The following is a 17,301-nucleotide window of genomic DNA, read 5'->3' as shown; positions in this document are numbered from 1 at the left end:
TTGGAAACTGGGCAAAACACATAATTGTGGCACTGGCTATGATGCTGGGGAATGAGCAGCAGAGTTGTGACTTCACAATAGGGATAATATTGATGACATCACTGTGACATAGGTTACATCAGAATAACTTAGTGTTAAAAGCCTATTTAGTTATACAGTCAGTCCTCTGCAGTTGAGATATAAGTTCAGGCAGGATTTAGTTATTAGTGGAGAAGCTGGCAGTAGAACTGGAGCTAGCAACTAGACATCGATAAATCAAGGATGTCTGGTCATCAAAGGGCTAGGATGTTCTTAGAGTTCCCAGCTTAAATTGCCATCTGCAGCCAGAGAGATAATGGAAGACAAGAACAATGTGATCCAAGAAACAGTGCACAGACATGCCTGTTGCAATGAGAACAAACAGAGGGAAAGCAAAAGATACTGTTGAGAAGATTAGCTATTGTAGGTTTTGAAGCTGGAGTGTGGGTGAAAAAACACCCATGGAGTTCAATACATACAATGCCATGGTCAAGTGTGAAAAGGTTTAACTGTGGAGCCCAAAATGCTGAACGTTTGAATGCTGTTTCTGGTAGCTGGACTTGAAAGTTTTGAAGATCAGTTCCTTGTATGTGAGATTATTGAGAGGACAATGTGTAGATTTCCAGCACAGAGGAATGAGTTCTGCGGTGACTACCCTGACTACCACTGTGTGTTGACAGCTGCAAAGTTTCTGTTGAAGTTATAACAAGTTTGATACAGATTATGGCTGCAGCACACCTAACTAAAGAGCCAGTTCCACTGAACACAGCGTGCCTCACTTCTGAGCAAACACACGGTAAGTTGGTTACTCTCAGGTCCCCCTTAGAAATCAATGGGACATGTTAGGATTTAAGCTCCACTGATTTCAGTGGGAACTCTGCACAACTAATTTTGGATGCTTCCAGATAATGCTTTTATTATGAAATCTCCCAGCTTTATTCAAGGGATTTTACAAGGAGTCTAGACATCTTTCTCTTCAATGGAAACTCTCCTATGTTTTGCTTTTACTTCTTACCAGAAAATAATCTGGTAAGGAAGAAAAGACAGAATAGCTTCACTGTGTTTTAATTGTTCATGCTAGGAGACCTTTGTTTGAAAGTTGGTGTATCAGACATACCCTCTCAATTCCTGTTTTTTCATGACTATCTAGATGTTTGAGAGGGTCTTTATATATCATAATGAAACAAGTCAGAAATATTGTAAGCATGAAAACATCTGGGTACCATGATTTTGTGATACTTTGGTTTGCCCTAATGTAGGTATTCTTATCTTTTCCCCTCTGGGCTAACATAGAATCATCGAATCATCAAATAGTAGAGTTTTAAGGGGCCATGAAGGCCATCAGGTCCAACCTCCTGCTGTTGCAGGACACCATGTTACACCATCCCACCCATGTCTTTCCTATGGAAATAGAGGTGTTGGTTTGTTTATTGATTTGCTTTATTAACTGGATATAGTGTTTGAATGTCAGATAAATCTTCAACAGATTCAATTGTGCTTGGATTTTTATAATTCTTTGTTGATTCTGTAGTACACCAGCTTCTTCTAAGCCTTGGTGGGAACTTGTGCTACTCTGCATTAGCACATTTGTGCAAGTGTGCACTTGTGCTAATGCACATTTCAGTTCCAATTGTCATTTTCATTAGCCCAGGTAGAACAAAAATTTGGTTAAAAAATTTGGTTCCTCAATGAACAGACACTGGAAAAAAACTCTCCCAGCTATCTATGAAACACAGACAAACAGATTTAGCAAAATCTGTCCATGCCTGTTATGATGGCACCATATCTTTCCTTTCAAATCCAGCTCTAAGAAACTTTCATTTTTCATCTAGGTTGGGAATGGGGTGGTATATAGACTCTGAGCACAACCCATTGACCCCACACTGAGGACTCGGACAGCTGCATTATATTTAGCACAGCGATTAGAAAATGAGAGGCGTGTCAGGTGCAGCTGCTCTTCAGGGATGGGGGAAAAGAGAGGTGCTAATTCACTCCGTCATGGGCTGGGAGTGGCAGCCCAGGTGCTGTGAGAAGCTCTGATAAGGACAGAACTGCTGTTCAATAAGCTGGTGGCCCCACTGGGGCCTTGCACCTGACCCCATTATGTAAGGGCTCATTAACAACTAATCCAGCCACCTGTCCCTGCCTTGAGGGGACCAGGGGTGCCTGCACTGGTACAAAGTTCTATTGCATTGCGCACTACAAGGGTATGTGTGGCGGGAAGGCTGATGTTGGAAACATGGCTGAAAAAGAGACCCTGCATTATCTAGCCTCCCTGCTTGATCTGGAAGGCTGCTGTAATGTTTCTTCCCTTTCTCTTAATGAAACACTACTTTCCCCAATTCCTTAAAAAGGATGGCAGGGAAACGGGAAAAAAACATGTAGAGAAGACTTGGTAAGAGATGTTTGGGGGCAGGCATGTGGAGTGTTTTGGAAACAAGGATTAGATGCTTGTAATAGGTACTGGATCTCCACTGCTCTCAGCATTAACTTCAAGCTTCTAGATTTCACCTTTAAAACTCCCCCAAAGGGTGTCCAGTAACAGTTTTTCTCTTGTTCTTCACTATAAGCCATTTCTGTCAACCCAATTTCTTGTCCTTTCTTCCAATCTACCTCCTCACCCTACCATGGAATAGCTGCTTTTGCCTCTTTGTTTTACCTAGTCTCTTCTCAAGACCTACTTCTTCGTCTCCTCAGTTTCTTTCCTAGCTTCACCTTGGCTATTTTTCAATTCCAATTGTCATTTTCTTCCATTTCTGCAACTAATTTCCCCATCCCTATTCTTTTGTATATCTTTGTCTTATCTGTCTTTTCTAAGCAAATAATGCAGAGTATTCAGATGAGACCTGGCACTTGAAGAATGAAAAAAAATCAAAGTAACTGAACACATTAAAAAATCCAAAGTAGCTAGTACTTACCCATTTGTGCAATTAGGGGAAAGGTCTTCCAGAATATATCATATTACATTGGGTTTTCATAATTGAGACTGGGTTCAGATAACACAACAACCCACACTCGGGTGGGGGTATGACTTTAACATGGGCTGTTGATGTATGATGGGTTCCCTGTTGAAATATAGGTTGTTATGTTGTCTGAATCCAGCTGTGTGAACAAGCCATGACTTGTCATCATGAACAACCCATGAAGAGAACCCATTGTTGCTCAGTTCAGAACTGTGGGTTGCGCACTACAGTTTGTTTTTTCACTTGGTTCACACAACATGATAAGCTACTTTTTAACAATGATTCACAGTGATAACCCACATTCAACCCTTGTTGTACTGTAGTCTGAGCATAGTTTTAGGTTATAAGTTCCTTAAGTGCTGGGGTCCATTCAGTTTTGCCTAACTTATAACATTTTAGAGTTGGACAGGATCCTGGCCATCTAGTCAGCTTAATCACAGATCCTCAGTGAAGGATCTGCATTGAAAGATTCCACTACTGTATCCCTGACAAATGACCATCCATCCTCTGCTTAAATCCTTCCAGCATTATATCCTAAGGAATCTGTAAGGTGCCATGTACACTGAAGGTGTGTCATCATCATCCACACAAGCTTAAACTCTGATGCTTCCCATTTTAGAAAGTAAGCCCTGTTGGACAGTGTATTGGCAGGTTACTAAGCAGCTATCAACAAATTCCCCCTCCTCCCCCGCACCCAGCAAAACACCCCTCCGGAGCCAGTAATGTGTCAGCAAGGCTATTCTTCCCAGTGATGACACTGTCAGCACACACAGTGTTCTGTACAATCCATCCTGCGGGCCATACTTGAAAGTAAGTGTACTAATCCTGATAACAGCATTTAGAGGCTATGCTCCAGGTTTACACATGGCGCAGGTACAAAGCAGCAACTCCTACGTACCATGAGAAAACAGACACCAATGCAATAAAAGGCAGCCAGCTGGAAGATATGGATGCCCTGCTCTCTGCTTTCCCCAAGGGTAGCCCCCGAGGAACAGATGCCTGGGCCTGCTTCTGGAGTGTTGTGGAACATCCTTCTGTCATCAGGCCTTCGCTTGGCAGGGCCACACAGAGGGCTATTTACAGCACAACACGTCTATTTATACCTGCTACTCATCCACCCTCTCTGCTTTGCACTGCCCCGTGGCTGTTTCATTCCTTCTCACAGCTCCTGGAGACGTCACTGGGAAGAATGCTGCTATCTCTTCCGTGGTGGGGAAGGGAAAGGGATGCCACTGTTGGCTTTAGCGGTACCCAACAGGGGCCTCTGCAATACCCATGCAGGCAACTGTGGCCTTACAAGGGAAAGTGTCTATGCAGGGCCTAAAAAGAACAGTAAGCTGGCCGAATTGCTGCAATGCTACATGGTCAGCCACTCACCGATCAATTAAGCATAAAGGGTGATGTGCAACCAATGTCAGACCTTTAAGCCCTAACTAAGGGAAAAAAGATCTGTATATTTCCAGGATGTGGAAGCATCTGACATATCTTGTTATGTCCCTGATAATCAATAGAACGTTCTATATTTTACATGGAAACAATGCATGGCAGAATCTAAAAAAATAAACAGAGCGGACACACTAAAAGATTCCCATGCTCAAACCATATTTACCTTAGAAATCCCAGGAAGTCAACTTCCCCTCATCTAATCACTAAAACTCTCCTTTAGAAAATCAAGGAATCTTCTAGGCTGTTCTCTGCTGTGAATTCTGCACATTAGCTTAGTGGCATGTCACCTTCTTTCCCTGCTTCCCACAGGTATTTAGGAAAGGGACTGCTGCGTACTCTTGTAAATTCAGTTCACTTTTCAACCCCCACCCCCAAAATCCACTGGATTATGGATTCCTCTCTACAATAGACAACCATGTACCAACTATCCCAATCTCAGCTTACCATATATAAAATGGAAACAATCATGACCTAAGAAATGTTGAATGGACACAGTGGTTGAAACCATTTTGTAAATGAAAGAATATATATCAATTTATAGGAAGCAAAACTTGCATATTTTGTTGAGCCCAAAGTCATATTTGAATTCCAGGTGGCTATCATGTTAGCAAGCAGGAAAAGTATTTCTTTATTGCGGAAAAAGTTCTCATGGTCTAGACCTTGCTTCATCAATGCATGATCTGATTCTCAGAGTATGCGTAGAACACATGCACAAAGAAAAAAAAATGTAAATCGTAGGCTGCAACCTTAACGAAATGCAAGATGAAAAGTCTGATATTTTTTTCTATACAACACACTAATGTGGTATCAGATAAGCACAGTGGCCAGATATATCTTGTGAGGGGTCAGTGAAAAGAACAGAGAATTCTGATTTCTAATTGTTTCAGCAATGTCTGTGAGGTGTGTGGATGCTTACATTTAGAGTTGTTTGGAAGGTGCAAGGTTGAAGAAATCCATCTGGATTCTCACTGCTGAGAAGGCTATAGCATCTAGAGGTTAGATTTTGGACAGAAATTAGGCCAGATTCTTCCCTCCATGTGGCACAGCATGTAGCAGCCAGAATCAGTGAATTCATGAAAAAGAGAAATGCCAGATGTTTAGCCTATCTGAAAATCATTGTTCTGTAATCTACCACAGCATTCCAGAGGTGGATAGGGTAGGGTTTAGCAGGGACTGACAAATCATGCTGCATGGGATTGTGACTTTCTCTTCAAGAGTTATTTATTGTCTGTTCATGATCCCTCACTCAATTTGCAAGGTATTTCCCCACATGGCCTCCTCCTAGGGTCTCTCCTATGCTAAATAACCATTCTCATGGCTTTTCATAGAGCAAGGAAGGTCAGTACTTTCCTAGATGGTGCCATTACTTGCTACAAAAATGTTACGTAATTTTTCAATGCCATTCCATGCTACCACTTTGGGTTGTGCAATGGAACCTATAGGAACGTGTAGGAAAGCAGAGAGGAAGCCCCCCTGGGGGAGGGGGAGGACAGGTATGAACAATGCTTTAATCCTCCTGCAAGGAAATGGAAGCAGCAGCCTAGGTAAAGTACCGAACCCAGGGAGGAGAGAAATCCTAAGGCCCTGTTCTCTTGTATCATTACTTGTTCAACTCTGCCCTGGCACAGACAGAGGTTGTTGGGAGGGAAAGTGCTTGACCTATGCACTGAGCATACAAGTGGGTACATGGAATGCATTTTTCTCCCATGCTTGGCCTTGACGCATAGGCATCTTCCTCCAATCTGTCCTCCAAACATCCATCTCCACACAGCAAGTAAACAAATTAACCAGGCGGGTAGAAGCTTGCGGCTGCTCGGAAGTCTTTGCGGGTAAATAGCTTCATGCCTGACCTTTCCCTCTGCCAAGTCCAGGTGCTGCTAATGTGGTGTCAAGTATTAATTACCTTCCCAATGAGACCAGGAGAATCAGCCTACCCCCTATAGCTGGTTTCTTCCAGAGAGATGAAGAAACCTGGGGAAAAACATGGGAGAGAGAGAACCTTTTTGAAGAGCAATCTTCTGCGGTTCAAATTAAAATAATGGAATGTTGGTGAGACGTATTAAAGGGACAGCTGAAGTACAGTGAGGTAACCTTGGTTAAGCTAGCACCTGTTATTGGACTAACAGTAGTGCCTGGGCATTCCAGATGTATCCCTTGACAAGCACATTCTCATCTTGTTGAAGAATGCAACTAGTCCGGGATCGTTGCTTTATGTGTTATGGCTTAAGCTTGGAACATTTACGAACATTGATAAAAGAAGGTTGGAGACCATGTACAGAATGAATTTCTTGAACCATCATATAACCACCTGTTCTTACTTACTGTAGGGCTTTTGACAAAGGCCTTCTGGTATGCAAAAGCTTTGGCACATCTAGCTAGTGAGGTGGTATTATTACTGCTACATTTATACCCCACCTTTCTTGCACTTGCAAGGAAGGCAAAGTGGCTTTCAATGGTCTCCACCTTTCCATTCTATCCTCACAACAGCCCTGAGACTCTCACCCAGTGATGTCACTGGTTGAGTGGAGAATAGAACCCAGATCACCTGAGTCCCAGTCCAGCCCTCTTGACCATTACACCACACTAGTGGTGAGACCTGAAAAAACTGGGGTGGCAAAAAAAGGAGCAAAAATCATTTGCGGGCTTTTAACCACAAGGGCCTGGTCCACCTCATGCCATAATCAAGGATACAGAAAAAGAAACAAAATCACTATCAGTGAAGAGCTATAGCTTATTGAAAGTAAGGATGAAATGTGGATACAGAGTGTACACAAGCAAAAGAAGGCTTACACTTGCTTTCTGTGTAGCCATACCGGTTCTTTGAATAAGCCAAGGTTATTTGTGGGCCTCCAAAAATGCTTGGGTCAACAGCATGTCAATTCCTCAAGTGGAGAACAAACAAACAAACGACAGTGCCTCTTGCCATGGACTTTGTACAGTTCTTCTCTGCCCCGTTTCAGAAGCAGTCAGTACACATTGGCGGTAGCCCCCATTTCCTAGGACAGGAGAAGCTGCTCATTAAGACAAATGGTTTAATTTTCACAGCAAAAGCAGTCTTTATCTGCAGAATAACTACAGAAAGATGCTTTAAGTCATCTTTTCTCCTCTTCCTAACAAGTTGAAGTCCATAAGGACTTTGTACAGCTTCAAGAACCTTTACCGACTTTTGGACACTACATTAGCTATTGAAACAAAATCACCGATCACCATTCTTTCAGCAGAGTCCTTCCAAGAGATGGTGCCAAGTTCTCTGAAGGACAAACTGTATATTGAATATTAATGTTCCCATCCAAACATATTTCCCCAAAAGCAAATCCTATTGAACTTGATGGACTTAAGTTCACAGTATGTTCACCTTATTTTAATTTTAAGACTCACATAGCCTTCAGGCTATTGGATGCTATAAAATGGTATTGAATGATTGGAGATATAAATAAATAGAATAAATATAAATGGATTGGTTCTGTTACCAGTTGTACGGAATTGTCTTTGCTTTAAACATGGGTATCTTGCAGTGGGGACTGGGTGATACCTTGTGTCCCATTCCCCCCCCCCCCCCGCTGTGCTAGCGAGGAACAAATTTTGCTCATGAATCATGTGCAGGTTGTTTGAAAGGTTTGTCTGTCTGTAAAATGCTTCTATAAAAACATCCAAGTGATATGAAACTACGGACAGGAGATAATAAAACTGAAATCAGACTCAACCATAAAAGTAGTAAACACATTTGCAGCAATAAATATCAAACGACATGCAATCATCAACCTAAATAAAACCAGCAAGACAAGAGTATCTTCAGTGACTCACTGGAAAGGCCTGGCATTATATAAGGACATAAGAGCCATATTGGAGTGTTTTTTTAATCTATCAGAACAAACCAAGACCTAACTAGTCCTGCATTCTCTTCCCACAGCCTCCAAACAGAAGAATATGGGAAGCCCACACAGTCAACATGAATGTAATAGCACCCCCTGTTGGTGTTACCTAGCAACTAGCATTATGAGTTATACTGCCTCTGATATTGTGGATAAATACATAGCCATTATGACTGGTAGCTGTTGGTAACCTTTATCTGCCATGGTCTCATTGCCTTTCAAAGCCATTCAAGATGATCACCATCACTATGGGTTTCTTTACCTAAGGCATTTATTTTACATTCATGAACCCTCATTCATGGAAGTTTGTAGGTTGGCTGTTCTATTATATTGACTACACTACATGGGTACTTTGTGGTTCTGTAACATTATATGGAATAATAGAATCATAGAATCATAGAATGGTAGAGTTGGAAGGGGCCATGAAGGCCATCGAGTCCAACCCCCTGCTGTTGCAGGACACCATGTTACACCATCCCACTCAGATGGCTGTCCAGTTTCTTTTTGAATGACTCTTGTGTGGGAGAGCCCACCACCTCTCTAGGCAGCTGGTTCCTCTGTCAGTGAAGATGCTTTTCCTGATGTTCAGCCTGAATCTGGGTTGTCGCAACTTGAACTGATTATTCCATGTCCTACACTCAGCAAGAAGAGATCTTGACCTTCCTCTTTGTGACAGCCTTTGAGGTACTTATAGAGGGATATCATGTCCCTGCTCAGTCCTCTCTTCTCAAGACTGAATATGCCCAGTTTTCTCAGTCTCTTCTCATAGGGCAGTGTTTGAGGAAAGGCAGAGAACAGGAAACCTTGCAGGGGAAATGGCCCATGTAAAGGGCCTGCTGCTAATCCTGCAAGGAAATGGAAGCAGCAGCCTCAGCAAAGTGGCAGGTTAAAACCTTTATGTGGAGAAGCCCTACATCTTGTGTAAATCAATCCCATTAAATTATGCCATATAAGAAGTACTAATTTTCTTTGCCTCGATGTCCCACAACTTAGCTTCATTGGAGGATCCCAGATTCTAGGGTCATGAGGGGGATATGCTATCACTACCCACAATCTCCATATCATGCATAATTTTACACACAGTTATCATGCCCACTCCCTTTGCTCATCAGTTTTCAAAGTCAAACCTTTCAAGGGAATTATTCTGGCACTGCTTATTTTGGTTGTTTTGTCCAATTCACATAAGGGAATCCCCTTGCAGTAGAGTTAAAAACACAACTCTGTAGACATTTTAGCCTTCAAACAGCTGGAAGAAGCCAACATGGCATATGCATAGGTTTCCCCTGAAGTCTCCACTTCTGTTTCCTCTTACCCGTGCCAAATAATGAATGGCGTAAATTCAGTTGAATATGCATTTTGCACGGCTAGCTAGGGATGTGGGTACAGGTCAGGCCCAAGATATTTTGCTGCCAAAGGCGGAGCAGGATATTGCACCACCAAGTAAAATTACATAATACCAAGTTATTCTGGTACCTTAGGCAGGAAAACCTTAAGTGCCTCTTCCTCTCCCTGGCAGTAAAAAGACAACAATCATGATTTCATAACTGATAATTTGCTGCCCTTTCATGACACCCATGATCAATCGTCTCAGAAAACACCTCCCTTGTCCTAATGGTAAAGCCAGCCCTGTGTGTGCTTAGCTTCCACATCAAACTGCAGTATTTCAGTGCCAAAAAACATGAACAGACCAATTCGGACTAGTGAAAGGCCTTGATGTTGCTGGTAATATATGGTAATATGTTTCAAGAAATTAATCTATTTTTATATATCAGCATGATAGACTGCAGCTGTCCAAACACTGGCATCTGGGACTTGTGTGAGGCTGCCACTATGTGATAATAATATCAGACATATGTATCCCATACTTTGCACAATAAGTTGTAGGATCACATCAGTGAAAACAAGGGGGAAATTCTGCTGTGGATTGTACAGTTGAGGAAGGGGTGCTGATCATCCGTATGTGAAACTAGCCTCTCAGCATAGGACAGCCTGAAAAGAAATACCTGTATATGGATTGCTATTCTACAAGGTCTGTATATGTGTGGGTCTGAGGCCGCATTTTGTTAAGGACAGAGTGTAGTAATTACACTGATTACTACAAAAACATGCTGAACTGGGGGAGAGAGAGGTCAGCTGCAATATATCACAATTTTGTTCACCACAACTGGGTCCACAAAGCCTGGTGAACTACCAAACATAACAAACAATGATTGGCTGCCATGTTGTGTGAACCTGCTCACTGGCTCTTGAGCCCAAAGGAGTGTGGCCCAAAGGTCTTTTAAAAGACCCAAAGTAAATATTTATTTATTTATTTATTTATTTATTAAAACATTTTTATGCCGCCCCATTCGCCGAAGCCTCGGGGCGGCTTACAACATATTGGCACTCTCTTATGTACAAACACTCCTTTATTGTTACTTGCTTAATTGTCGAACCTGTTTCTACTGCCAGTGCCCACCCCACACCTAAATTAATGAGACCAGAGTGGTATGGTTGGACTGGGGACTTGGGAGATCCAGGTTCTAGTCCACACTCAGCCATGAAGCTCACTGGGTGACTTTGGGCCAGTTACTCACACTCAGACAACCTACCTCACAGGATTGTTCTGAGGACAAATGGAGCTATGCAAGCTGTCTTGGGCTTCCCACAGGAAGAAAAAAAAAGTGGGATATGAATGCAATGTTAGCATAGTAATAAAACTCTTGTACCAGTTTCTTAGGCCCAGAAAGATAAACATTCGCTATAAATAAGAAACCCCATTTATAGAATTTCCAGTGAAGAAACATGCCCCCATAATTGTGGTGGTAGCAGGGAAAAGAAATCTCCCATACAGTCATTTCAGTCTCCTGAAAGCCAGATTCACTTATCACATAGCATATTAATTTCAGTACATTCCCTCACTGTAATAATATTGCTCAGAGCATTTGAACCAAACCGAAACAAACCAAACCAAACCAAACCAAACCAAACCAAACCAAACCAAACAAGTGCTTCATGTTGCCGTGCTTTGTAGCTGAATTTTTAAATTAACTATTCAGCATTCTTTTTCATCGAGTAGATAACTGACTTGCCTTCCAGAATTTCCCAGCTTGCTTTCCTGCATTTCTAGCATGACAAAATTCTCTCTCCACTTCAGAGAAGGGAATGGAGAATTATCTCCCTTTTGCTTATGAGCACCCAGAGTCAGCCACATTGCAGTACACCTGTCTTATCATTGATCTCTAAGTCCCCCAGACTGGGGTCTCCATGGAGCTGTCAATGCAGGTGGTGCTCAGCCCATAAAAACCAGGTACCTTCTCTTTTTAGCATTAGACAACTCAATTCAATACAATAATACTCTCCTGGCAGGACACATACTCTGTGTACTGCCAAAGAGCTGTTGACAGAGCATAGCCTCCAGAAATAGACCCCAGGATATTTCCATTCCTGACAAGCCCAGATGTGAATCGGAGTTGGGGATTTAATCTGAAGGAACCATCAGTTATTTCGCTGTGTTTGAGCAATGAGGTGCAAAAGAGGACAGGACTTTTGGCTGTCTAAGAACTTTCAGGAAAAGGTATTTGAGGACTCATGTATGTTTAAGAAAATCTGCAGGTTCAGATTCTCTTGAATTATCACATGGTCATCATCAGTCCCACACTCTAAGCACCAGGTCACACTGCCTTCCTTTACAGCTCTTAAAGGAACAGGAGCCATGTGCTCCTTGAGCACCATATACCAGGCCTCTAACGGAGGTAGCTGGGTTGGCTAGGAAAGCACCCTGGGGCATCAGCAGAATGATGGATATGATGAATTGAGGGTGAAGCTGACCAGATGCCATGGCTTTGGCTTGTGTCCCTTACCTAAAGGTGAAGGAAAAACCTTTCTACCCTGAAGATTTCTATTTATGTTTTTCAGGGCTGCGTTATCCTTGGTGCTTAATTTTTTAGAGCCAGAGATGATGGGGTTCTGGGGAGTTATATTGCCTAGTTCAGCAAGTCATCGTCCAAGTCTTAAATTTATGACTACCTCTGGCTGCTTCCAGTGGTAAGGGAAACAATATACTTTCTGAAGATGGCATCCTTTTTCTTCTACATGATTTCTTACTTCTCTAAGACTCTGAAAAGAGGCAGTTAGTTTTGGTAGGGAGTGGAAGAACCTGTTGTGTTGGCAGTGTCATTTTCTCATTTTCAAAGCAGACATTCTCCTTACAAACTTCAAAGACTACAGTTGGTTTAGAGGCTGGTGAGCATTCTTGAGCATGCTCAGACACTTCAGGATTCTCAACGGTTTACCTGGGTCTTCTCATTACACTTCAGGCATGGCTGTATGAGTGGAATCTGCACCTCAAACCTTTTGCCAGCCCAACAGAGCACTGGAAGAAAAGGTTACATAAATGTGACGGTCGGCATCTCAACATAGCCCTGTCCTCAAGGCAGATTAACTGTTCTAGTCACCACAACTTGTTCCCTCCAGGAGGTGTACTTCCTAAAGCACAACACTGATATCTCTAAACACAGTGTAGGGCTCAGCATTGATTGTGTTTTTTCCATACAGAAAAATGGGAGGCATTTTTCAGTTTAACTCTTCCATGCTGGTAGAGCTGAAGTCAAAACTGCATCACCTTGCACAAACAAGAAATATCAGCAGAAACAAGGCAATTGTGCAACTTGCTGATACACAAAAAGCCATGGGGGAAAAACCTTATTGGGGTGAACATCCTTCCCAAACAGTCTTATCTTGATTCAGTGTCACACAATACTGAGAAACAGAGTAGTGAAAAAATGGACAACTGGGTGGAAGTGGGGAATTGAATAGAATGGCTAGAAAGAAGGCACCAGATACAAGAAAAGCGTAGAAAGAGTAATTCATTTACATGGATAGGTTATTTCCTGGTTCATCCTTAGAAGCAATTTTGTAATCTTCCCAGGGTCAGAACAGAAAATGGCCCACAGACCGCAGGGAAGAAATCAAATAATTGAGTGTGGCTGGAGCTGGACACAAGCATGCCCCTCCCTCACCAAAACACCTCCCTCAAATGAAAGAATGAAAGAACAAAACCCCAAACAGGTCAATAAGGACTGAAGGTCAAAGATTAAGGGAAATGGAATGGAGCATCTGGAACTTTGGCTAGATGCATTCTATATTGGAATTGTGGGGATGCCCGTAACTCTCTGAACTTGGAGGACCAGGGCATCCTGGGGAGGACAGGAAGACCACAGAGCCAGAGGTTGTCTCTGCAGTCCTCCTGGTCTGCAAAGCAGCTGTCTAAGTGTTTCACTTTGGGAATGGGAGGAAAGGATGCTGAAGCTCACCTGGGATATGTTGCAGCTTGGCAGTTCTTATCTGCCTGCCTCCCTGTCCCACTCTCAGAACCCTGACTAAAGCCCTTCTCTGATGTCACCATTACCACCTTGGAGAAGCTATGAGTCTATGAGGTCATAGGGTTATGCTGCCCTTTCGTATATTACATTTATTATGAAAACTTCCAACAGAAATGGTTTTGAATTAATAACATTATTTAAAAATGCTTCCTGAGATCTATATATTGAATTAAAATCTATAGATCTGAGGACCTTTTTTTGCTCATTCTATTCAAAAACTTGCTTGAAACTTTCAAGCTTCAAAAATGGTCCAGTTCCAGCTGTTCTAATTTTTAAGTAACCATGACAAGGAGTCCTTAAGCCAGATGCAGAAGCCAAATAGTTGCGTACTACGAAAGTCTTCCAACAGCTGTGGAATTTTGAAAAGCATAAAGAAATGCTTACAAGCCAGAAATGAAGCCGATGAGTTAACTGATTATCATTAGCTCATAAACTTTCTTCATTGGCATATAGTGACATTTGACTTGAATACCTTGCTCTTTTGAAGTGCTTTGCCTAGGGTTAGAGTGTAAATATCAATCAAATGTTGGACATACTGCAATGTGAAACACTGCAGAAAAGGAAGTCTGCCATCTGCCCATAAATTCTGAATTTCCTTCCATTGTTAAACATCTACCTGCTGTATGTGAAGGTATGTTCATGAGATCACTTAGCACTGATTATCTAAAGTGTTCATCTTTTGTTTGTGTAGTCAGGAGTGCTAAAGTATAGAAAGGGGCCAAGTTTTATATCGTCTTGAGAATGTCTCCTAAATGATGACTTTTGAGAAGAAAGCTGATTGTTGAGGTTAGTTTTTTTTATTGTATTCAATTAATGTGAAATAACAGTGGGATCTTATGCATATCCTTTCCAAGCTCCTTCTATTAAATTATAAACCACTGAATAGGATTTGCTTCCTTGTTTTAACTTTTGTACAGTGCTTGGGGTATTGGGCATCATCATCATCAACAGCAGCAGCAGCAGCAACAGCATCCAAAGCTTGTGTGGAGTGATGATTAAACTAAGGCTGGACAGATCTGGGATCTTGCCCACACTTGGCCATAGAGCTCACTGGGGGACTTTTGGCCTGTCACTGACTCAGCCTAACCCACCTCACAAGGTGTTGTGAGGATGAAATGGAGAGGAAGAGGAGGATCATAGATGCTGCTTGAGATACCTTGAAAGAAAAGGGGGGAATATAAATATAATAAATAAACAAATCATAGGACAATGAAATAGTTTCACCTACAGAAAATGCCTAGATATGCAGAGAACACTATTTTGGAAAAGAAGGAAAAAGGAATTGCAGAAGATGCATGCATAAGAACTCCACCCCTATAGGAACACAATGCTAAAATTTAATTATGAATGGGGCAAAGAGAAATTGGCAGTGGCAGGAAAAAGGGAAAGTTGATCTGAAAAACGAAGGCAAACTGCTCAGAATGGGTGCAGATTTTGTCAGAAAAGAGAGGATTACACACTTAAGTATGGGGCTGTTTCTAAGACTGAGGGGAAGAATATAGCAGCAAAGTAATCGCAATAAGGAACAAAACAAACGAAGTTGAACAGAAGATCATATAAGCACAGACTCAAAATAGAAGGAAAGATAAAAGCATTTGTGTATTTAAGGAAAGAAGACAAAGTCATAAAGTATTCAGAGAGCAGCAATTGTTTAATGTTAGAAAAGGAACTATGGAAACAAGACAGGAGAACGGAAAGATAAGAATGCAATTCTTTTGGGGAAGAAATGTTGATATTGGAACCCACGCTGAAGAAAAGGAACCACTGTTAATTTAGGATAATCATAGGGTATTTTAGGATAATCATAATTAGGGTTATCCTATTCATATCCCCTCTCCCTCTCCCTAGTAGAAACATATAAAGCAAAGCCAGGGATATGGAAAGAAAAAAAAAGAGAATCTCTTTAATTACTAAGCATTCATAAGTTTTCTGTAAAAGAAAATCATAAAGGTTTGTGGGGAAAATTAATTCAGAGTAGAGCTAGTAAACATTTCTCAGATAAACTTCAAATTGTCAAAAAGAAAAAATACTATTAATAAAGTAGAATTAATACCCTGCAGTGAAGGAAAATAGAACAAGGCATTGTATTAAACACCACAGAGCAAAAAGAGATGGGAGATAGAAAACTGATAACCATTCCTGGAAATGATAAGTAAATGTGTTTCTCAATGACCACAAAGCAAAACCAGTAAGAAGGGATGCAGAAGCTGAGAAGAAAGTGGGGAGAAGGTACAGAGACATTTCTAAAACAGACTGTTTTCATGTTCTTACTGTAAGCCCTGTCAAGCAATTTATTTGTCCATCTTGTTATTACAAGCAATGCAATTGCAGTTTTAAATATTTTGCCTAGACAGTGGTGCAACTGTTTGTATATGGGTATCTATGGGTGGTTATGCTGAGACAGAATGTTTTACAACCATAAGAGAAGGAACTGTGGGTTATCTTCAATTTTCTATATTGTATAGATTTCATATGTGAAGAATTTTTGCATAACTCCTCATATGTTGTACATAGAGATGGTGAATGTTAATAAGTCTTACATGCATAACTGGAATTGCTATACTTATCTCAACTTTTTCGATTAATCTAGTACTGTTTCTATGAATATTACTACACTGAATTTTAAAGGCATGGGTAGTCTAAACAAATGAAAGGAAGTGCTTTTCAAACTTAAGCTTGAAACAGATGTCACAGAAAATTAATCTTTTGGTGGAAAACAACTTTGCTACGATTGAATAGGACAAGCTTATGCTAGTGATAACTCTAAGAAAGCTAAAGTGGTCACAAAAAGCACCAATACCAGTACTACAAGCAATAATGGATCCGAAGGGTTGTTTTCTGACAGAGGATGGAATATGTTTCTGAAACAGACTGAAGACAATGTGAAACAAAGTGATACAAATACTAATAACTGATAATTGTATGGAAATGTACAATGAGAGTAATTGTGGAAGCTATGGTAAATTATTTCCAGCAAGCTGAGGTATAAAAAAGAAGGGGAAAGACCAAATGCAAAGAAGAGAGGAAATCCAAGACGTGTAGCTGCACACATGTAGTTGAAGGATTTTTAAAGGTTTGAATAGAAGTGAAGCCTTTCTGAAGAAACACATGCTCATTCAGCAGAAATGAGAAACAAAACAAGAAAGTAGCAGAGTGACAGAGTATATGGAACGTATTTCTGCGTCTAAAGTGATTTACATCAACTTTATAGAAAACTTGATACATATGTATCAGTATTGCTCAGTCAAACTTTTCAGGTGTGAGAAGTGAATTTCTTATGTCATACGGTGTCTCAAGTCACTGTCTCTTCAGTAACATCCTCAAAATGTTCATAAAATCTCTCAATTAGTGTGCATCTTCCATTTCATTTCTGAGTCCCAGTAGAATAGCATACTTCATTGTATATGTGTGAGAATCAGTTTAAACAAACATGAAGTATATTCATTTTGAATATGAGAAGCAGTGCATTGCAATGAAACAAATGTATACTTTGAAGAATAAGCAGTGCCAGCCTAGTGATTTAAAAAAAAAATAGTTAAAAATAGTAACAAAAAGATCTAAGAAAAAGAGAAAGGTGATTTTTTAAAATAAGTCCTTACTAAATAATAATACACTCTGTGTTCTTTAGCATGGAGTAGC

The 17,301-nt window shown here is 41.0% G+C and overlaps 1 protein-coding gene across 1 annotated transcript in view; it reads left to right on the top strand.

Moving 5' to 3' along the window:
• The first annotated feature begins 252 nt into the window (after positions 1-252).
• Positions 253-17,301, top strand: part of SBK3 (SH3 domain binding kinase family member 3) — a 51,526-nt gene continuing 34,477 nt past the window's right edge. Inside the window, exon 1 of the mRNA XM_044450096.1 lies at positions 253-814. Coding sequence (XP_044306031.1) covers positions 742-814 — 73 coding nt within the window. The 5' untranslated portion in view covers positions 253-741. The remainder of the gene's footprint in view (positions 815-17,301) is intronic.

This window comes from Varanus komodoensis, unplaced genomic scaffold, assembly GCF_004798865.1.
Source record: "Varanus komodoensis strain SLA01 unplaced genomic scaffold, ASM479886v1 scaffold62, whole genome shotgun sequence".
Classification (NCBI taxonomy): Eukaryota; Metazoa; Chordata; class Lepidosauria; order Squamata; family Varanidae; genus Varanus; species Varanus komodoensis.
This window is presented reverse-complemented; position numbering and strand designations above follow the sequence as displayed.